Genomic DNA, 24,423 nt, shown 5'->3' with positions numbered 1-24,423 from the left:
GAGTGAGGTCAAGTCAACAAGCATTTATAAAGTGCCTGTTCTATGCTAGGCACTTTGCTAAGTCATAAGGATACAATAAAGTAGCAAAACCCAGCCCCTATTCTTAAGGAGTTCACTCTAATGGGGGAAAGAACATACAAACAATTATGTACCCCCCCCCCAAAAAAAGAGAGATACTTTTTTTTTTTTTTGGTGAGGCAATTGGGGTTAAGTGACTTGCCCAGGGTCACACAGCTAGTAAGTGTTAAGTGTCTAAGGCCGGATTTGAACTCAGGTCCACTTGAATCCAGGACCAGTGCTCTATCTACTGTGCCACCTAGCTGCCCCCCAAAATGGAGACAATATTAAAGGGAAGGTACTAGCATTAAGGAGGATAAGGAAAGGTTTCTTGCAGAAGGTTGTATTTTAGATAAGATTTGAAGAAAACCACAGAAGCCAGGAGATAGAGAGTAAGAGGGAAAGAATTCCAGGAAGGGGTCCAGTCAATAAAAATATACAATCTGGAGATGAAGGTTCTGGATCACGGAGCACATTAGAGAAAGGTAAGGTATAAGAAGACTGCAAAGGTAAGAAAGTGACAGGTTATGGAGGGCTTTAAAATTTTAACAGAGTATTTTACATTTGATGCTGGAGGTAACAGTGAGCCTTAGGAGTTTAGTGAATAGGGAATGAGGTGACATGGTCAGAATTGAGCTTTAGGAACATCAATTTGACAAATGAGTAAAGGATGGATGAACACCAAAATTTGACAAATGAGATGGATTAGGGAGTGGAAAGACTTGCTGCAGAGAGACCAACCACTAGATTAATGAAATAGTGCAAAGGAGATAAAGAATTCACACAGGTAAGAGAACCAGCATAGAGCTATGTCCTGAAAACTAAGAGAGTATTAAGAAAGTGAATGACAGTGTCAATCTGTGGAGAGGTCAAGAAGAATGAGAATTATGAAGAGGCCACTAGTTTTAGTAATTAAAAGATCATTAGTTAAAAAAAAAAGATCAATAGTAACGTTGGAAAGAACTGTTTCAATTGAAAGATGAGGCTGAATGATAATTCTAAGGGACAGAAGATCTAGAGATCATAATGAGGATGAAAAGTAGGTTTAGGAGACACAGAAAGATAAAAGATTATGATCAAATAAAATAACCTAGAATTCTTGAACATGTAAGTGGAATACTTGTGGGTGATGGTTTGGCTTTCCCTGTGTGTAACTGACCTGGAGTGGAGAGGGGCAAAGGGAAAGTTTGCAAGTAGCAATAGAGAGTAAGGAACACTCCACTAATCTCAAGCAAAGCATTTTAAGGGACCTGCATGAGTGAAAGTACAAACAGTACCCAAATAAGTCCTGAGGAAAGTAGAATCACCAGGAGGGGGCCATATCTCAGTGAGTGCAAAAGGAAGAAAGAGTAAGAAAGGCAGGTGTTTAAGAAAAGCAAATTTGTTGATTATGGAGTATGTATTCTATAGAGCAGAGTGGAAGGTATAGGTAGATCTGGAGTGAGGCAATGAGGCTGAGGAGGATGCAAATGAGGTTGAGCTTGGGGAGGAGATTTGTTCTTCCACAAACAGAGGTTTAGCAAAGTAGGGATAGGAAGAATAACAAGGGGTTGGAATACTATTAACTATTAGTTATAACAAGGGGTTGGAATACTATTAATACTATTAACGATTGGGAAATGAGTCCAGGAAGAATAACAATAAGGTAGGCTGAAGAAGGCAAATGATCAGAAAATTCAGTCAATGGCTTGTGTCAGCATAGCCTTTAAATACCTGTCTAAGCACACTGTAGTGAACTGGAGTAATCCTGGATGTGTTGTAGCCCTAGATTCACCATATGGTCTGAAAGCTACTGAAGAAGCTGGGGGTGGGCTGATTTGGTCTGGAAGCCCATATTGTGCTGAGGAAAAAGGAAATGATTTGGCCAAAATCATTTTATCGTTCATCTCCTGAGCACTTTTTTTCTCCTCCCAATTTGCTATTTTAAAAATTGGTAATGATATTTATATAGTGCTTTATTGATCATTCAACATACAGTACATCATCTGAGTCTCAAAACAACAATGTAAAGTTCTACAGGTATTATTATGTACATTTTACATAACTGATAGGGATGGGGAGACTCAAGCTGAGATATGCTTTGATTAGGGTCACAGAATTAGCAATATTCAAAAGCAGGCTTTTCTGACTCCAAATTAATCACTCTAATAATGATAGAGTGAGTGTGTGTGCATTTGCGTATGTATAAAGGTCTGGAGTTGGCAGAGTGAGAATGGAAGGTATATTTTAATCTTAACAGACAGCATTGGTCCCTGCAGACACTGAAGGTGATATAGTAACAGGAACAACTCTAAAATAACTGGCTTAAAGGATCAAATTTATTTATGTCCTATGCTTATATAGTAGGGTTGATCTCCAAAGGATACATGGTAGATAGCTCAATGGCTAAGAAGACAAGGAAAATTATAAGCTTCTTAAATCTGAAAAACTAGTTGTGAAAGGTAGCAGGGAAAGAAATCTAAGGAAAGCATATGAAGCTAAGGAGCCAGGGGAAGAAAGCTAACTGCCCATTGTAGAATATCACCTGAGTCCTTCACAGTTGATTTATGTGAAGAAAATGGGGAGTGGGCAGGGATTTCTTTCATTTTCTCTTGCTTCCCCCCCCACCTTTAAATATATACTTCCTAAGAGCACTAATTTGTTCCTAATTCTGTTACTCCTTACTCTTTTTTCTTCACCATCCCTGCTACTCTATATACAGTCAATTTAAAGCCCTTCTCCTTCACTGGTTCAATAATAATGTATTTGATTCTAAGGTGTCTTTCCCTGTTGTCATTTTCTTTTTATAATTGGTTTTCATTTTTTGTTATTCTAAACTTGAAAGACATAAAGAAATATGATCATCTCTATAAGCAAGAACAGAAAGTATCACTTAATATAGCAAATATAATCACATAAGCTTGTTTTTTAAAAATATATACTAAATTGAGTATGTTGTGTCCTAAACCTGTCTCCCTGTGTCTGTTTTCCTTTGAACCTCCTCCCATTCTTTTCACTCTCCTGTCTATTGTTTAAAGCTTCATTGACATTTTTCTATCCTCATTTTTTAAAATCACCGTCACTTTGTCCTCCTAATTTGTCCTCCGCAAAAACTTTTTAAAAATCCTTTACTAACTTAGCCAGCAGCAAAACTTGTTTGCTAACAAGTTAGCATACTTATACAAAACAGATCCATATTAAAAAATTTGTTCCATTCTATACATCTATTCCAGTTTATCAATCCCTCTTCTAAGAGGTGGAAAAGATGCTTCATAATTAGTCCTCAGGAGCAATGAGAAAAGTGCCTGTTCATATCTTTCAACTATCTATCAAGTGGAAATGACTTGATTTGAATCAATTCCCTACATATCTTAGATATGAAAATTTTATTGGGGGAAAAAACTCACTAAAAAGATTTTCCCAAGTTAACTGATTCCCTTCTGATTTTTAGCTGCAATGTATAAAAAGTGTTTCCATTTTATCTGTGCAAAATTGTCCATTTTATTTTCTTTGATCCTCTCTAACCACGGTTTGGTAAGGAAGTCTTTCCTTTTCTTTCTTTTTTAAAAAATCTTTCCTTTTCAACAAGTATGATATACATTGTCTTCTATTTTCTAATTTATTATGATGTGACCATCTATATCTAGGTCATGCATTCATTTGGAGCTTATAGTGATATATGGTATGAGGATATAGGCCATAATCTGTCTTCTGGAAAAATATTTATATTCTTCCTAGGTTTTTGTTGAATAGTGTCCACACATCTGTAGTCTCTGGGTTTATCAAACACTCTACTACAGTATGTTTGTTTGCTTCTGGATCTTCTGTTCCTAAATTGTCCCACTAATCAATTTTCTTATTTTAAATCAGTACCACATACTTTAAATGATAACTATTTTGTGGTAAAGTTTGAGATCTGGTGATTTTCAGCCCATTTCTTTCCCAATTTTATTCATAGTATCACTTTAAATTCTGTTTTTTCCAAATGAATTTTGTTATTTTATCTAACCCCACAAAGTAAATCTTTTGGCTGTTTGATTGAATTGAATATGTAAATCATGGTAGTGCTAACTTTTTAATTATATTTGCATAGTCAAACCATGAATAAGTAGTATCTCTCCAATTATTCTGTTCTGTATTTATGTTTTTAATGTACTTGCAGCTATATAAATATAATTCCTATGGGTCTCTCCATAGGTCGTCTCCCAATTATTTTACATATTCCTTATTTTGAAAGAAATTTCACTTTCTATCTTTTTCTGCTGAGTTTTGTTGGTAAAATACAGGAAGGCAAATACTAGGTGTGCATTTATTTTATATCCTGATAATATTTTGTTGAAGTTATTAACCATTTCAATTAATTTTAGTAGAATATCTAGGATTTTCTAACTATTTTATCATATCATCTACAAAAAGTGATTATTCTTTCCCCTTTTGCCTGTACTTATTCCTTTTTTTTTTCTTGGTCTTATTGACAACATTTATGGGCTAAATGAACTAGTCAATACACATTATTAAAAACTGTTATGTAATCAGGTACTTTGCTTAGCAAAGGGAATACAAAAAAAGAGGCCAAAAAGACAAAACCTGTCCTTAAGGAGCTGACAATCGAATGGAGGAGAAAAATGAATAAACAAATGTCAACAAACAGAGCGCACACACACACACACACACACACACACACACACACACACACGCACCATGGAAATAATTAATGAAGATTATTTACTAGAATTAAGAGGATTTGGGAAAGACTTCCTGTTAGAAGATGGGGACTTTAATTTGGATTCACTTATTTAAATTCCCTATTTCTGTTCTGTTAATATAGGTATTATATATCCTTAACTGTATATAGCTATATACATATAGAATTATACATATATTAAAGACTATAATTCATTTCATTTGTTATGTTTTTATATGCACATAATAGGGAAAATAAAATTCTAATAATTTCCTGAATTTCTTTTTAATTTGCTGTGAATTATATTTTTCATTTTTGATAATAGTAATTTGTTTTTCTTTTTTAAAATTAGATTAGTTAAGTTTATCTATGTCATTAGTACATTTTTTCTACATGAGCTCCTATTGTTATTACTTTGAATTTTTTGGTTTTGTTTTGAATTTTGTTAATTAATCTCTTGAGTTTCAGAATTTTTATTTCTTTATTTAGTTGGGGCTTTTTGATCTGCTGCTTTTCTAATTTTGATTTTCTACTTGCATACCCAATTCACTTGCTCTTTCTCTTGTTCACAAGTACTTGCTACATTGCAAAAATGTTTGTATATCATCTCACTGTTTTTCAAGAAATAACCCATCATTTCTATGATCTTTAATCCCGATTCTTTAAAATTAAATTTGAATTCTTTCTTTAAAAGTCCTTTATTGATTATAGTTTTGTTTTGTCAGTTATGATATGTTTTAAAAATATTTTACTTTTTTGTATTACTTTAAGGTTATGTTTTAGCATGCAATTTTGGGGGGGAGCGGGACAATGGGCTAAGTGACTTGCCCAGGGTCACATAGCTAGTAAGTGTCAAGTGTCTGAGGTCAGATTTGAACTCAGGTACTCCTGAATCCAGGGCTGGTGCTTTATCCACTGCACCACCTAGCTGCCCCTAGCATGCAATTTTTTAAAAAGGTGACATGTAAAATCAAGAAATATGTATATTACTATCCATTCCCATTAAGTTATCACCAAAAATTATAGCATCTATTTTTTTCTAAAGTTTCCTTAATTTCTTTATTGTTTATAGATTTATCTAATGCTGAAAGGTAGATATTCAGGTCCCCAATTTATTATAGTTTTGCTGTTTTTTTCCCTTAAAGCTAGTATACCACTTGTTACTTGCATATGAAGTACTTAAATTATTTTGTTGTCTATGGGTCCTTTAAGTATAATTTTTGTATGTATGTATGTATGTATGCATGTCTGTATTAAACATGTCTATTTTTGCTCTTCTTGTTTGAAATCATCTCTATCATTGCTTTTATTGAAGTTACTTGATACATAATATGTTCCAAATTGTCATCTTAAGTCTGTGTGAAACCTTGTTTCAAGTGTGTTTTTTTTGTAAAACAATATTATTACTGATTCTGTTTTCTATTTCAGTCTGTCACCCTTAATTTTCTTTTCGGATTACTCCTGGTCTTTTCATCAGGATTGTCTCCAAGTCCTCTCTTACTCTCAAGATTCACTTTTTTTTCCTACAGGCTTATCCTCAGTCTTTTGAAATAAATTATTCTTTGTTGTCATCCTTTCCCTTTTGGAATACTGTTAACCAAGATTTTCTTGGTTGAGAACTCTACAATGATATATTGAGGAGAAAGTAAGATTATTTTAGTTTTTTTTTTTTTAAATTCATGTTAGAAGCCAATGCGGGGGGGCAGCTACATGGCGCAGTGGATAAAGCACCGGCCCTGGATTCTGTAACGATTGGAATAACGCCACCTGCTGGATACTTACTGTAGAAGAGTTCTGCCCATGAAGGGAAGGTCTTTGAGGGCAAGACCAGGAGTCTTTTCTTTGGCGGGAGGAAGTGACGCGAGCTAGTGGGAGGAGGAAGGAAGAGACTGGCGCTCAGTCTCCTTCTCTTTCCTCTGGACTCTGGCGGAGAAGGGAGCTAGAAATGTGCTCTCCCTTTAAGAGATAGGAATCTAGGCCTTTCTCTCTCTCTTTACCAAATTCTTATTCTCCTTAATAAATGCTTAAAAGTCTAACTCTTGCTAAAGCTTGTAATTGATTGGCGACCACTCATTAGATATTTTAGACAGATTAGATAGAATTTTAGCCCTTAACAGATGGCTGACCACGAAGAGGAAAGCTAAACCTCAGTCTTCTTCTGATCTTCTGGTTGGGTAAGAAATTTCCCCTACCCTTTAAATTGCTAAGTACGGGCGTACTGGCTGTGTTTTCCTTTAAATTTTTTCAAATGGACCTTTTAAACTCCCTAATTACCCTATTTTTGATTTTAGTCTGTTTAACCAGACAAATGGGAGATAAGATCATGTTAATGCTTTGTTTTTGTGGATTTTCTATTTTTCTTTTTATTTTTGTAAAAAGAGCCAGCAACTTACTCACACAAGGAAATATCTCTCCCTCTCCCAACCATGCTTTTTCAGAGAAACCTGAAGAGATTCCTGCAGCTTTTCCCAGTTCTAACACTAATTGTTGCTCTAATTTTGCATGCCTGGAGGCAATGACCCACCCTCTTGAAGCTTTTAATCCCCTAGCACCTGGAGGCAAAGTGGGGGAAGAGGAATCCAGGCCTGAGTTCAAAATCAAGTCTGATTCAAATTGCACTGGTCCCTCCCCTCCTCTCCAGACCCCACCCTCTACTCCTCCCATGGCCAAGCCCATTGCTTCCCCTGCCTGGGAAGTCCAGAGATCTGATGCGCATGCTCAACTTTCTCTAACTACATTTGCAGCTTCAGGCTCAGCCCTTCCCCAGCCTGGCTGTGCTTCTGAGAAAATCTTAGAAAACCCTTTAAATTCCAGATATACTCATTTTGTTCATAATTTTGCTAACCTGCTTTTGTCTTTAATTAGTAATCTTATAAAGCATTTGTATGGTGAAAAGATTGACAGACAATATAGAGGGGTTAAAGAAGAAAAATTTATATGAATAAGAATGACAATCATCAACATAGTTCAAGACTCAGCTTCTTTTGCCATGGAAGGGTATATATTGTACAGAAATGTAGAAGGAAGCAGCAAGGTATCGATATGAGTATTGGGGATTTTAGATACTGGAATCAAAAGTGTTCTGAATTCACTCAGAGTAATAATATCAGTTCAGAGGTTACATAGGATTTCTATGCTATCATATCTACATTTTGAAATTAATGATATGGGTTTATTTTCATAGAGATGTTCATGCTTTTGGGGTTGTGTTTTATACTTAGTTTTTAAAACAAGGAGAATATTTGTAAAAGTTTTTTATAGTCATGTGATCAAGTTTATATTTTATAATACTCTTATTAATATTAAGTTCATATTCATTTATATTTCCTTAGTTTGAATTTCATTGTCTTTTATTGTTCCATGTGTATTTTCTTCTATTCATTTGTCTATCTAATTTTGAAACATTGCAAGATGGTTTTGTTTTTATTATACAATGTTAATTCTAGGAGTATTGTGCTCCCATAGTCTGAGTTGTTTGTTTTTGTTATTTTTTTTTTAACTGATTATTTGATCAAACTCTTGAAAGCATTTCCCTGGCAAATTTGTTGCCATGGCAAGTGTAAATTTATTCTAGAAGTATTATTTTTGATAAGCATATTCAAAAAAAAAGAGGGGAACATTTGTAAAAGTTTTCATTGAGATTGTGTTGTGCTTTAACTTATATTTAAATATGTTCTGATTTTTCACAAAAGTGATTGTATACTAAGTAAAAAAAAGGGGTATTATTTGAAATTGTTGCATAATTATATATTGTGTTCTGAGTCAAGATGTATTCACATTTTTTGCAATCATTTATTATCCTCAATTTTTAAATCCATATGAGACTTGGATTATGGGAACTTATCATTTAAGACATTAATTGCCTTTATTCTGAGTTATCAGATGCCAGTTGGCCAAGATGCCATCCAATCACAAGAGGAATACATGCAAGAGCAGACACTGAACTGTCACATGAGGGGAGACATGCATGAAGTCAAGGTATGGCCGAGGGAACGGCTTTTGACTAATGTTGAGGTTGGATTCTCTTGGTTTAATATTTTATTTTATTTTTCCCCACAATATTGTACAGATGGCTGGAAGTATTCATCCCACCCATCTCACTTCTACACCTAGCTTCTATGCTCCCTCCTATATGCCTGATGCCATGGACATCTCAATCCCATGCATCTGATTAAGTCTGACTCAGTTTCCTCCAATATGTTCGGTGGCATGGACGTATATTCCATCCACCTATTTTAAGCCTGGCATACTGTATGGGCAGTACATATTGCTCAAGTGTGGGAATGCTCATATCCCATCATTTCTCTGTTCTTTTATGGTAACCCCCATAATTATCTCAGGTGTCATGATAAATACAGTGTTGAATTTGGCCTTGACACCTGTTACCAATTATATTAGATTTTTTAAATTTCTCATAATGGCATGAGGATGATTAGGCAGATGATGCAAAAAGTGATGAAACAAAGAAAAATTATTTTGAAAAATTAATATCACAGCAATTGTCTTCTCAATTACCCTCCATAAGGGGGGGACTATAGTAATATTATATAATATATAATAGTAATATTATAATTTTAAAGAATGTTTCAATTTTTGTTTTATTATATGTTTCATGTGTAACAACTAAGATTCTGAATTCCCTTAGACATGTTTTTGAGAACTTTCATTGTTTGATTTGATTATTGACAAAGCTATTTTAAAGTTGTGTTAAGCTCAATTTTGTAGGAAATTTCCTGGCTGATTACCAGTATCCACACATCAACCCCTGAAAAGACTTCCATTCCATGACTACACCTAGAGGACATCTGAGAAAAGACTTTCAGAGACTTTAAATGAACAGTTTTGTTTTGTTTTTTTCTCTTTTCTTTTTTGGTTATAATATACACCATCTGTAATATGTACTCTCTGCAGAGGCCCTCCCTTTGCAAGACCAATGTCAAAGCGTCGGTTCATGAGGACAAAAAAATCACCCCTCTGGACAAAACTTTCCTCTCTTCCTTTTCTATATTGTTGTTCACATATTATTAGTTAGCAATAGTTATTATATTCTTTTTACTGTTCCGTCAAGGAAACATTTTGTTTCTTGAGGAACAACAGGGGGGACTGTAACGATTGGAATAACGCCACCTGCTGGATACTTACTGTAGAAGAGTTCTGCCCATGAAGGGAAGGTCTTTGAGGGCAAGACCAGGAGTCAGGAAGTGACGCGAGCTAGTGGGAGGAGGAAGGAAGAGACTGGCGCTCAGTCTCCTTCTCTTTCCTCTGGACTCTGGTGGAGAAGGGAGCTAGAAATGTGCTCTCCCTTTAAGAGATAGGAATCTAGGCCTTTCTCTCTCTCTTTACCAAATTCTTATTCTCCTTAATAAATGCTTAAAAGTCTAACTCTTGCTAAAGCTTGTAATTGATTGGCGACCACTCATTAGATATTTTAGACAGATTAGCTAGAATTTTAGCCCTTAACAATTCAAGAGGACCTGAGTGCAAATCCGGCCTCAGACACTTAACACTTACTAGCTGTGTGAGCCTGGGCAAGTCACTTAACCCCAATTGTCTCACCAAAAAAAAAAAAAAAAAGAAGCCAATAGGGAAGGAAGCACTAAATAAGGAAAGCTTGAAGATTTGAGAACGAGGATAGAATCAAATGCCAAGGTAGCAAAGTTGACCTTGGCAAGACGAATGACTTCTTTATCAGAAACTGGTGTAATAAAAGAGATGAGTAGGAGATGATGTTAAGGGACTTTTTGAGATGAAAAGCATGGGGAATAAAGGGAGCCCAGACCAAATAACCTCAATAAAGTAGGAGGCAAAGTCCACATTAAGAGAGAAGTGGTTTCGAGAGGCATGTACGTCTTGGGGAGAGGTTTGGAATACCTCCCATAGAAATGAGATAGGGTATCAGTTAGGCAGTAATTAAAAGACTGCCTTGCTGTATTGAGGGTCAAATTGATAATAAATAACACTGGTTGTCATGTACTCAGTAAGGTTGGGAGACTTTCTCCAGCTCATGAACAGGGGCTCATGACCAGATGGCGAAGGAGGCAGCTATTTGAATAATCCAGGGCTGAAAGTTGTCAAGAGATAAATGGTTAAAGGACAAGGGGGAAAGTGAGTTGAGATCAAAGTAGAACTGAAAGAATTAACTAATGAATTAGGATTGAAAAGCAGGAACATGAAGTCAGAGCAAGGATACTGGTATGAGATTACTGAGGGGTAAATAATCTATAGGGCTTGATGAGAGAAAAGGATAAGTTTAGGAGGTATGAGGACCAGGGAAATGTGAAATGATAGGCTAGGGTCAGAAATCAGAATGTTAAGAGTAGAAATGAGGAGATTGGAATACTTGTGTATAATATTCAAATTCAGTGTGTGACCATCCCTCTATATGGCTCAGGTGGAGTGAAAAGCAGGCCATATTATTTAAATAAGAGAAACTGGGAGATATGGGAATCTGAGGAACCATCTATGTGTACATTAAAGTTCTATAGTAAAAGTACAGGAATGGGAAGGACATAAAGATGAGCCATGTGCAGAACTCCTAAGAGGAATGTATGGGCCAAATTCAGTATGGGGAAAGTTAATTGGGTGGCTCACCATAATACTGGGGTTCAGAAAATAATGGGAGACCTCTAGGTCCAGAGTTTCCTCTCTTCCAAACTGCCTTTTCTTTAGTTATTTCTCTCAGACTGATAAGAAAGGAGATTAACAGCCTCTTTTCCACAAACAAATCAGGTTTTATTAATGGGAACAAAATTTACAACACAAGTGAAGCTAATAGAGCCAGAGACAATGAGAAAGGGGAAAGAGAAAGGGAGAAATATGTCCCACTTCCCAGATGGTTAGAATCTAAATTTCTAGAGTAAAAAGGCCCCCAGGTACCTTGAATAAGCTCTACTTCCTTATCTACTCAGAACAGCTCAGAATATCTACTCGAACAAAAACTGACAAACCCTAAACTTGCTTCCAGCTCAGCTGGCCTAAAGAGCCAGCCTTGCTTCAACAACACAAACTCACCACCACCTGGAATCTGCAGTTCTAGGGAGAATTAGCTGTGTCTCCTGGTTCAGTCCGAAGGTCAACCACCACCAGCTCCTCTCTCTCTCTCTCTCTCTCCTTTTCTTCCGATCCCTCTCAGAGTTCTCTCTTCCCCTTCCTCCCTCTCCCACAGGAAGGGAGGTTCTTAGTCATTCTGAGTCTCCAATTGGTTCAACATACCCCCCCCCAGCTGTCCCCATTATAATTTGGCCAGGCCCATATGGGCATGGGGGAACTCCTAGGTGGGGCTTAGGTACTTTGTTGGATACTTTGACTCAATAAATGTTCTTTGTGTTATTTAGTCCCACCTAATATACATGACAAATCTGATTAGAGTTCCTTTTGTTTGTTCTATTATCTCTTCAAGTACTGTTAAGGGCTAAAATTCTAGCTAAACTGTCTAAAATATCTAATGAGTGGTCGCCAACAGTACACACCCATCTTTTCATAGGCTTTTTTTCATTTTCAGTCTGACCATAATGAAGCAAAGATGGTGTCATGGAAACCCCAAATCACAATTAATTCCTTACAGGAAGATGACCTGGTAATCAGCATACAATAGTAATCGTAACTTGGAATGAATAGAAAATTTTAGTTGAATGAACTTCAAAGGCATTAAGGTTGATGAGTGAAGGATAAAAGGAAAATATGAAATTGACAATGAAGGACTATTCCAACTTCTCCTCTAGCTAGGACTAGTGTGTCAGGTAGAGGTGTGTGGGGAAAAAAAAGGAGAATATAATTCCAACACTCCTATAGTCTTTGTGGCCAAGCCATTTTCCTCCCATGGGTCTACTTGTACATATTTTAGAGATGTCTTCTTCTCCTGGGTTTTTCTTTGAAGTCTTTCTTGATCTATACTATTTCTTCATAGTATTTGGTACATTTTTCTGTTTACTCATATTTTCAGGCTTAGTTCCTGATTTGAGATTTTGTGTTATGGCAGGTTCTACCTATCCTACACTTTTGTATGAAGTTGTCAGGCTCTATTTGCCCTGATCTTGATTTTCTGGGCTCTTCCCACTGTTTTTTAATTTCCCTATGATATTTAGGCTAAGGGTATTAGAAGGATTCCCTGTCTTGGGTCAGCACTCTGAGGCTGGTTGTCTCTGTTCAGGGTGCTTCCTCCAATTATTCCCTCTTCAAAGAATCCTTCACATGACTGTCTGGGTGATGTTTGGGGTCTCCTCTAATGAAAATGAAATTTCTGATCCTGACAATCAAGGGCCTTCCCAATCCATCATAGTATCACCTTCTTTCCTTTTATGTTTAACTTTCTCCTCCATTCCTCTGGTATTATTTTATCATTTAAAGCTATAAGAGATTTCAGAAATCACCTGGTTTACAGTTCTGTACAAAGTCAGAATCTCTCTTGGCCTTAGTTTCCCAATTTGTAAAACAAGGGGTGTTGAAGCAGATGACTTCGAAGATGTCTTCTAAATTCTAAATCTATGATGCTATTATACAAACAGAGAACAAAAAATAGTCTAGTTTGACAGAAACATGAAAGGAAACAGGATAAAAGGCTGGAAAAGTAGGCTGAATTGTGGAGGGCTTTAGATGTTAGGATCAAGAGTTTATACTTGAGGTTTGAAATAGAGAGGCACTGATGTTTATGTGATTTATTAGCACAGCATCTTAAACAAAGGAAATACTTAAAAATGCCTTTTCATTCACTGGCAAATACTTACCAAAAAGCATATTTTGCTTTAAGTTTAAGTTAGAATATCATACTAACAACAAAAAAATCCCACTTGGTTTCATATGGAGATATTTATCATACAGAGGAATGAACATTGGCTCTGGCATCTGACGACCTGGGTTCAAACCCTAGTTCTGACACACTTATTATCTGCATGACCTTAAACATGTAATTCCACATCATTACAGTTTCCTTATATATAAAATGAGAGATTAAATTAAATGGCCTATGAGATCCCTTCCCATTCTAGATTTATGAATCTATTAAGATCTTGCTCCATCACACTCCCCAAATTTAGAGTCCACCCATAACCCTACCCACCTATCATTAAAGGTGTACCATTATTTAGATGAGAAGATAAGCAAACAGAAGCTTAGTAAAGTATGATCCAACATTCCTATTATATAAACAAATGGTATGTCCTACTGATGGTGGGTCAGTAGACATAATCACCTTAAAATACAAATGACAGCCTATTATCATTACTGATGACAGTATCACTACTAATATCAATTATTTCAAGTTGTCAACATTTTATCAAGCAGATCAGATAAACCATGCATATCTCATTACAAAGTTGTTTCTAACTAAAAAGTAACTTTTAAAAATAAATTTTAATAGTAAGTCTTTTATCTTTCACATAGTTTACATGTAACAAAGCTAAGAGTTTCCAGTTTTAAACATTCTTCCCTTTGAAAGAAGGAAAGAAACAAGCATTTACTAAGTGTCAACTATATGTCAGGCACTGTACTAAGTGCTTGACAAATATTAATTCCTTTTTCTTTTCTTTTTTTTTTTTGCACAGGGCAATGAGGGTTAAGTGACGTGCCCAGGGTCACACAGCTAGTAAGTGTCAAGTGCCTGAGGCCGGTTTTGAACTCAAGTTCTCCTGAATCCAGGGCCAGTTCTTTATCCACTGCATGACCTAGCTGCCCCCTACAAATATTAATTCCTTTGATGCTTGTAGTGACTCTATTTTACAATTGAGCAAACTGAGGCAGAAAGAAGTTAAATGATTTGCCCAACAGCATACATTTAGTCATCTGAGGGCAGATCTGAATTCAGGTCTTCCTGATTTCAGGTCCAGCATTCTATCCACTGTGCCAACTAGGTGCCTCTAGAAATAATAATAATCAAGACTTAGAACTTCAAAGAATGAACAGAAAAGAAAATATATTACAAAGAAAATATGATATGTGTATGTATATATATGTATATATACATATATGTATGTGTTTATAAATCATATACAAGTATATATCTGTATGTATACACACAATATAATAAACTGATCTTCATAACAAGGTACCATATAAAGTGAGGTCAACAACCAAAATTAAAAGAAATATTTCAAAATCAGACTTAGACTACAGAACTTTTAGACACTCATTCACATAGTTGTTGTTCAGTCATGTTCCAATATTTATGACCCTATTTGGGGTTTTCTTGGCAAAGATACTGGAGTGGTTTGCCATTTCCTTCTCCAGCTCATTTTACAGATAAGAAAACTAAGGCAAATAGTGTTGATTAAGTGACTTGCCCTGGTCATACTGCTAGTCTGAAGCTAGATTTTAAAAAATGAGGCTTCCCGACCCCAGGCTAGGTACTCTATCCATAGCTCCAGTTAGCTGCCCCCAATCATATAGAATAGAGAATTAAAATTGCATATGTACACAATTTTAAAAGTTTAGGTAAGCACTTGCAAGAAAGCTAAACCCCAGAGATGCAAAGACAAAAAGATTTTAATTTGCATTTCCCAAAACAATACAGCCTGGGAGGGAAAATAAACAAACCCCAAAACCCCAAAACTTTTAAAGTAATCATTTAGGTTATTTCTGAAGGTCAATTAAATCTTTTTTTTTTTTTTAACAAATTTAGGCCCCACAATGTTAATATCAATGAACAATACAAGCCATCTGCCTATCAACATATCCAGATTACCTTTTCTGCTGGAGGAGAAGGGGAAAATCTCTTTGCACAAGTTAGAAATAAATCAGGCTCCGGTTTGCCACTTTTCACCTCAGGATCATCACCCAGAACAAGATGATTAAACAAGCTAAAGAATTCTTTGTGTCTTTTTGTTTTCAATTCAAATGAAGATCCAGCTGAACTGGTAGCAACAGCAATGGGTATATTGTGTCTATGTAGATGCTTGATTAGCTTCTCAACACCTAGAAAAAGAAAAGTATTTAAGTGGGGTGCACAAGAGATAATACAGTTTATTAACATTTCTTTCAAGGGATTTCAAGCACTATATCAGTGGTGTTTTACTGATCTTCTAAGGAGTTATTTGACATGAGACAAATGTCTGATGAGGAGTTATCAACGTTGAAATACGCATTCTTAAAGCAAAAATTGAAAAATAGCAATTCAGTGTTTATCCACAGCATTCCCCAAGGTAACAGAAGATGATTTAATTTCAGTGAAATGTTGCTTTCTTTACCATTATGTGAAAAAGTAACCAAAATAATGAAAGGAGGGAAGTACACTCTGAATATGTAGGTCCAACTTTGTACAGAGGAAAGAAAAGGATAGTAGTATTCACAAGACAAGAGTAGCCTCAACTGATGCAGAAAATCACATGTAGCCTCTGACCTTGTCTGCCTCAAACAGACCCTGGCCTTGCTGTGTTCCAGCTATAGCTCCAGGCTTGTAATCACTGCCTTCTGACCTTGTCTGTCTCAGACAGGCTCTGGCCTTGAGGTACCCCAGCTGCAACGACAGAACCCCCCTTAACTACTGACCTCATTCTTATGTATTCCTGTAATGATGACTAAACCACTAGACACCACTATGCATCCTTTCTTCGGTGAATAACTGACCTCATCTTCATTTGAGAAACTTGCCACTATACCACATCTACTCTTTTTTGTATATAACCAGGTGGGCTACAAGACTCAGAGCCCATTGTTGTAGGCTTGAAACACTCTTTGGGCCCACGCATAATAAACTCTCTCTCTCTCTCTCTCTCTCTCTCTCTCTCTCTCCACCTCAAGTACCTGGCTGAGCATTTTCTGTGTCAATCATGCCATAAAACTTCAGCTTTTTCTATAACAATGAATGGGGGGCCAGCTAGGTGGTGCAGTGGATAAAGCACTGGCCTTGAATTCAGGAGGACCTGAGTTCAAATCCAGCCTCAGACACTTGACCCTTAACTAGCCATGTGACCCTGGACAAGTCACTTAACCCTCATTGCCCTGCCAAAAAAACAAAACAACACACACACACACACACACACACACACACACACACACACAAAACCAATGAATAGGTAGAGGTTAGTTTATCAGTGCTTCTTATAATAAAGGATAAGATCTACTGAAAGTGATTTGACCATTCATCAGACCCCTGAAAGGAGTCAAAAGAGAAAACCCCTCAACCTAAAGATTGAATACCCAAACTGGGAAAACAGCAATGAATACATGTGCTGTTAATTTTAAATAAAATAAACACTGCTTATGTCCACTGAACCATGAAAAATAGGGAATATCAATCAATTTTAGAAAGGGCACATTTTCCATGTTATTCTCAACTATATAGATTCACTGTGGGGAACACAGATTAATATGGCCATTTGTCTATTTAATTAAAAGCCTGCTGGTTATTTACTATTCAAATGATTTACTACTGAGATGAGATAATATATGTAAAGTACTTTGTAAATCCTAGATGTGATATAAATGTGAGCTATTACTACTAAAAAAAAGAAATGGTCAGAAGCATCCACAACATTTTAAACTTTAAAACCTGTAATGATTAACACAAGAACAGCATCTAACATCCACCATGACAAGGTGTACTTAAATCAATCTCAAAAGAATAATATTCTCAAAATGGCTTTACATAATCACGTGTAATGATTACATTTACATTTTACCGATTACTAAAGAAGATTAATACAAATTTTATCTTTTCAAACATCAAAAGATGCTAATTAAGATATGATGAATACTGTGAGAAGGTTCTTAGCAGGCTAGAGTATTATTATTTCATAAAATAAACCCTTACTCATTGATCAGATTTTAGAAACAAACCCAAAATGTTCAGAATACTTTAAAATATTACAAAATAACAGTCTCTTATAGATGGTTGAATACCTAGTAGAGTTTAGAAACCCTTAATCTCTTCAAATGCATTGAAGAATAGCTATTAAACAGGATATGATTTATGGGGCTGATCTCTTAAAGCACTATTAGAGTGTATTTTATTTATTTACCAAATAAATTACCAAAAGTGGCCACTTCTCAAAAACCTAGTTGAGTATACAGACATTGCTAATAAAGAATAATTGCTATTTACATTTCTATAGTGCTTTAAAGTTTGCAAAGCCTTTTCTTTATAATAACTCTGTGAAGTAGATACAAATATTATTACACCCTTTTTATAAGTGGGGTCTGAAGCTAGGTCTCATGACTCCAAGCCTAGGGCCACTTGCATAGTAAATTTAAAAAAAAAACAATGATGAATGAGCTTAACTGACAGTTTAAGTTGATGGTACCTATGTAGTATAGGATTATGCAATTTTTCAATGCTCAACATAACTGAGTCCCTCTCAGAGGTAACTCAGCAGAACAAATATAAGCAGGCATAGCATTATTTTGAAGTACATGAAATCCCTTGCATTTGTGAAAGATTTACAGTGTTTCAAGTACTTTTGAATTATATTTAACTTGTAGGATTATGGCTCTAGAAATGGAAGAGACCTGAGAGGTCATCTATCTCAGCTCCTTATTTTCAGAGATGAAGAAACTTGGGCTTAGGAAGGTTAATTGACTAGCCCAAGTCTACCCAGGCAGATAAGTGGCACGGTCAGTATTTGAACTCAAGTCCTCTTGACTTCAAGTTATGGCAATCTGACTTGAATACTTTTATCACTGTCCACACTGCCGCCAGTTTCATTTCATTCTTACATCAAACAACTTATTAGCTAGGCTAGCTTTTGTCTAGCTCCTCCTCCTTTTCCATCCAGAATATGTGAAGTAGGGTTTTAGAATTCAAGTGAAGGAGTTTATATCTTATCAGATTTGGCTTTTTCAGATCTTTCTTGATTCTGATCCTGTCATCCAATGTTGCTAACTATCTCTTCCAGCTTCATGTTTAATGGCAATATTTAATGCCTATTATGTGCTAGGTCTATGATAAGTGCTAAGGATACAGAGATAAAAAATGACGCAGTGACTTAAGGAAATATAAACACATGGATAAACATCAAGACAATGAAAATCAGCTTCATATGAGCAGGGTGGGAGAGGTATGGGAAACACCAGTATAAACTAGACTAAATGGTTTCTGAGGTCCTATCCAGTTGTAAGATCCTGTTATTCAGACCAGGAAAGACTTCTAATTTTACATCACCAATAAAAAAATTTGCTCCTGCTGTTATATTGGTAATGTGTTCTAAGAAAAAGTGAATCTTCTATGAAATATTATAAATGAAGTTGCAATATAGACACTGGGCAAACAACCAATTTTCTCATGATTGAAGAGATGAGTTGTTTGCCATTAGAAAAGAATTACCATTAACAACTATTTCTTTTGGATATAGTAAGGGCAATTTTCCCCTAACACAAGAGTGTAAGTTAAATGGCTTCAGGTTTATTCTGGTCCTATGATCTTACATAATAGTGCCAGAAAAAAAGAACCCATTTCCCATCTACATGATCCAATTTCAATTCTTTAATAATGTTATATTCTTTTAAAAAATAGCAAAGTGCCACAACCTAAAGCATTCAACTTTTCTTAATGTAATACAGCTTGGGAAAAAAGTACAAAAACAAAATAATTAAAGTTACAAAGTACAGAAATCAGATTGAAAACTAAAGTTGAAAATGAAGATAGTACAAAATAAAAAAAAGATGGTGTTCAGGCTCATACATATTTAATTAGTCCCCTGTACTCAGCAGTATATTTTGTGTTTGCCTAATTCCATCACACACATTTGTTAACTTACAAAACACTGAATTCATATATCAATTATAGCCTAATTACAAAACAAAGTATAAAAGTAGTTAAGTTTTGAAATATTTAATGATGTTGAGAACTGTAATCCACAGAATTAGATACATAATGGGAAAGAGTAGATTTTTAAAAAATTATATGCATACATATATATTCACATATATGTAAAACATATACAATAAAAGGCATATTTTTAAACCAGTTAAGCGTGATCCACCAACAATCTTAACATACTTACCTTTGCTTATACTATGCTACCTTTTGTCTAGAGTAAGCATATCATAGGGTAAATTCTGTTGAGATTTGTATAAACCAGATGGTTAATAAATTGGAAGTTTTACTATTCTGTTGTAAAATATAGACGTGTAGCTAACTAGAAAATGTCTGTTACCATTTCTATGCAAATTAAGCCTTATGACATAAGAGTTCTATTATTCCAGCAATACAGATAATAGAAATATATCAAATGAGTTATTTTTTAAAGGACTCCTAGCAAATAAGTGCCAAATGGAAACAAAACCTGTTCTTAGTCCCAATTGTAAATTCAACTGAAAATTTAGTAAATTCACAACCTCCTATGTTGCCGTTCAGTAGTCATTTTCTATTCTTTATGCTACATATAGATGAGACAATATCAGAACAATTTTGCTAGGCAATAAGTTTCCACTTCAAAATGAAATGAAGGCATTGGACATCTCTGACATGTGATAAGTGACTCAATTAAAAAGACTTCTCAGAAAATATTTCTATGGCTCCATTTATAATAATCTGGGACTTCCTGTCCTTACTGAAACATTAACATTCTTTTTAGAGTTTTTCCAGTGGCTGTTGTCAGTGATCAATGAAGGGGAAAAAAAAAACACCACAGGATAGCAGTATTTTGTTCTACCCTCTCTCCCTACTTCATCAACCTACTGAAATAATTAAGATCTCCTAGCTTTCAACAGAATCCAAAGAAACTGAAGAGAAATAAAAGGAGATGAATAGGAAAAACAAATTAAATTTGTACCTCATTCTGTCTGATATACTGAAATCTGAAACACAAAGCTTAACTAATTCAAAACATCTGCAATCCTTGGGGAAAATCCTTTTTATTTTGTCAGTTCATTTCCAACAAACGAATATCAATCACCAAATCTTTATTAAGTATCTATTATGTGCCAGGCACAGTGCTAAGCACTTGGAACACATCCTCTACTTGCAAAGAACTTAAATTTTAACTAGGGAATGCAAAGACAAAAAAGAAAGAGATTATTATTGCAATGACTTTTTAAAGAGGATGGTATCAGGGATTAAACTAAACAATTTAACTAAATCAATTTATAAAATGGCATTCCTTCCTATAGTCAATTAAGGGCTTTAAGTATTGACCACGGGCTGAGAATTACTGAACAAAGCTGATAGGGTATTGATTTTTTCCTAATTGCTTATTTTATCTCTCCATAACAAAAAATAAATCTGAATTTACTTCATGGAACATAAGGAAATACAAAATGACAAAATTCATTTCAATTCATTTCTTCATAATAACATATTCTGTGCCACTGTTGGCACCAGGAGTATGTTACAGGTTGTCTCTCATTCTCTAGCTATATAACTCTCAACAAACCCACTTCACCTTTTAAGGTTTCCATTTCCTCACCTGTTAAATGGAGATAACAATAGCACTTATCTCACAGATTTGTTGTAAGGATCAAATTAAATAATGTATGTAAAGGCCCTTGTAAATTTACATGTAAGCTACTACTACTATTACATAGCTGTTATCTTGGATTTAGAGCTGAAAAGGACCTGAGAGATCATCTTGTTCATCTTTATACTTCCCAGCAGTGGAAGAGATGATTTATTTGGTTTGACAAAATCTTTTAAAATCATAGTTTCAGATATCTCTGGAAATGAAAAAAAAAAGTCAAGGTAGAAAGTATAGGTAGTTCTAATTTTCATTTTTTCTTTTTTTTAGGGAAATCATCACAATTAACTAAATGACATTCACCAAACAAAAAAATTAACTCAGAAAAAGACAAAACAAAACAAAAAAGGAATGTAAAATGTTATCAAATAAATGATGTAAAAGAGATAGAAAACACTGAAAATTACTACTTACATCTGTCCACAAATAATTATTTTTTAAAAATATGTCTTACTGATTGAACCACAAATATTCTTGGAAGTGTACCTAGTTTTAATTTATTTTTTAAATGGAAAAGGCATATATAATAAACTGAATTTATCATTGTTAGTGGCTTACAATTTTCTTTCTCACTTATCATGTGTGTCCTTTCACTTCAACTGATGTTAAATGAACACAATAAGACTAATTAAACATAATCATCTGCAACCTTAGCCAGTAAAGCTTCTTCTGTAATATTGAACACTGGATAAGTAAATCAAAATCCAAATCATTACAGGAAATGTGACCTCTATGAAGATAAATTTCTTAGAAATTTCAGGCATATTTAGCTAGTTGAGAGCATATACTCATATACGAATGGTACAATAAAATACTATTTCATTCCGTCCTCAGATAGTCCCCCCTCTACTTTGAGTTTGGGTCTGTAAGATAGGTATCACACAACCATGAGACAATTTAGGTGGCTAGCATAGCAACTGATTAATGGAAATCCTGTATAATATGCATTCTGCTGAAAATTCTAGGTTCTTCATCCCACCAAGTCAGCTGATTCTTCATTTGTAAAGTCAAGTTCCCATTAAATGGGAAATAACACTATATTCCTGAATCATGGATTAGTTGGATGACTTTATTCAAGCTTGAGTAGCTGAAGTGATATTGATGATGGAGTCAAAGGATTACCTTGATTCTGTCATTAAAATAGTAAACAGAAATTTACCTTGCTAAGTATTTCTACATTTTCTGTGGAGTCAAATAAAGACTATGTTATAAAACAATATATATTTTACTTAAATATTTGCAAAAGAGATGGAAACTGTTCTTTTTACCCACACTTATAGAAACCTATCCTTGAATGACATTTAGAGATTTGTGAAGTCAAAATGAGGCAAACAGATATGATCTGGGGATCCAAATTAGATCCAAAATTAGATTTCTTCAATATAGAAATTCACTGCAAATTACATCAAATCACTGAAACTCATAGGAACTCCTATTTAACTTACAGTCCTTGAAACTTTGCTGAATCACTGAGAGGTTAAGTGACTGGCCCACGGTCATACTAATGATAATATATAAAATAGGTAAAACATGAATCCAAGCCATCCTAACTCCATTCTTGTCATTACAAGATGCCATCTTTCATAATTTTTTTAAAAAGAAGGAAAAAAAGAAAAAGAAAAAAAAAGATAAATGTAAATTGCTCAAAATCACCATAGTAGTTGAGAAATACAATTAAATCTTAGAAATATAGTTGAGGTCTTTAATTAGCATTATTTTATACATGATAGCCAAAATCATTATCTCTGAATATAAGGAAAAAAATAACACCTACATCACTTTTTGTTAAGGGATAGAGAAGAGGGGTGAGGCAGTTAGAAATTTTATTTGGAAGTCATGGATTATTTCCATAGTAGCTAATAGGTTATTTATTTATTTCTTCATAAAATTTATTTAAAAGTAATGAGAGTTAATTTCAATGACTACAATCATACATAACATATAATATATACACATACAAATACATGTGTATATATGTATGTGTATATACATACACACACACATACACACACACACACACACATATATATATATATATATACATATACATATATGTATCTTTGAAAAAGATGGTTCATTCCTTTAGGTTATGAAAATATGGTTCTATCTTTAGGGGAAGTGCCTAGCTTTCTACCCTTAAAATTTCCCTATTTTTTTTTCTTCTTTCACAGTTTCAACCATCACTTTTATGCTGATGATTCTTATTTTGGGGTTTTTTGTTTGTTTTTTGTTTTGGCGGGGCAATGAGGGTTAAGTGACTTGCCCAGGGTCACACAGCTAGTAAGTGTCAAGTGTCAAGTGGCCAGACTTGAACTCAGGTCCTCCTGAATCCAGGGCTGGTGTCTTATCCACTGCACCACCTAGCTGCCCTCTATGCTGATGATTCTTAACTCTCTATCTTTATCCCTGACTACCCATCAAAACTCTAATCTTTTATCTCCAACTACCTATAGAAATCTCTGCTTAGATGTTGAGGCTAAGTGAACATTGGAATATGCCAAAACATAACTTAATTCAATTTCCTCATCAGTTAAAAAAAGGTGGAGGGGGGGTGGTGAATTAAATTAGTTAATCTGTAAAGTTATTTCTGGCTCAAAGTCTCTTTCTAAAACAACACTACCAAAAACTAACCAATAACAAAAAACTGCAGCTCTTGCGAAACAATTTCTCATTTCTTGTAATGGGACTGTATTCTCTTAGTAATCAAGATTAAAAACTTTGTTTCCATGTGAGTCTTCTTTCTCCTTTGTCTCTGAAGGCCAATCCGTACCAAAGTATATTGATTTTTCCTTTTAAACATCTCTTGTCTACCTTCATTTTCAAGCCTTTTTCATCTCATAACCTGAAATACTACTATGACCTTCCAGTTACTTTCCCCGCTTCCAGTTTCTCCCCCTTCTAAGTTTTTCAATATACTTCTTGTTATAGAAATCTTCCTAAAATACTCATATTTAGTCACTTTTATGTTCAAAAGCAAAATAATTCTGTTCTATCTACAGGATGAGACCTAAACTCCTCAGTTTTGCATTCAAAGTTCTCTATAATCTAGTCCCAATACTACAGATCCAGTTGTGTTGGCTTCTACTCTCCAATATCCTTCATTTATCCTCAACCCTTTGAAATCTAGGTTCTCACCTCCTAACTTGACACTGCTCTCCCTAAACCAAGTCAACAAACATCATTAAGTACCTACTAATAGGCCAGGCATTATGCTAAGTGCTGGGGAAACAGAGAGGCAAAAAAAGCCCCTCACCACAAAAGCAAAATATAAAGGTTCACCTAATATAATGTAGGAAACAATATTCAAAGAACTCGGTACGA

General features: G+C 34.9%; 1 protein-coding gene across 1 annotated transcript in view; it reads right to left on the bottom strand.

Moving 5' to 3' along the window:
- Positions 1–24,423, bottom strand: part of LOC122751015 (pseudouridine 5'-phosphatase) — a 183,056-nt gene that overhangs the window by 83,453 nt on the left and 75,180 nt on the right. Inside the window, 1 exon segment of the mRNA XM_043997919.1 lies at positions 15,396–15,625. Coding sequence (XP_043853854.1) covers positions 15,396–15,625 — 230 coding nt within the window.

Source organism: Dromiciops gliroides, chromosome 3 (genome assembly GCF_019393635.1).
Source record: "Dromiciops gliroides isolate mDroGli1 chromosome 3, mDroGli1.pri, whole genome shotgun sequence".
In the NCBI taxonomy this organism is placed as follows: Eukaryota; Metazoa; Chordata; class Mammalia; order Microbiotheria; family Microbiotheriidae; genus Dromiciops; species Dromiciops gliroides.
This window is presented reverse-complemented; position numbering and strand designations above follow the sequence as displayed.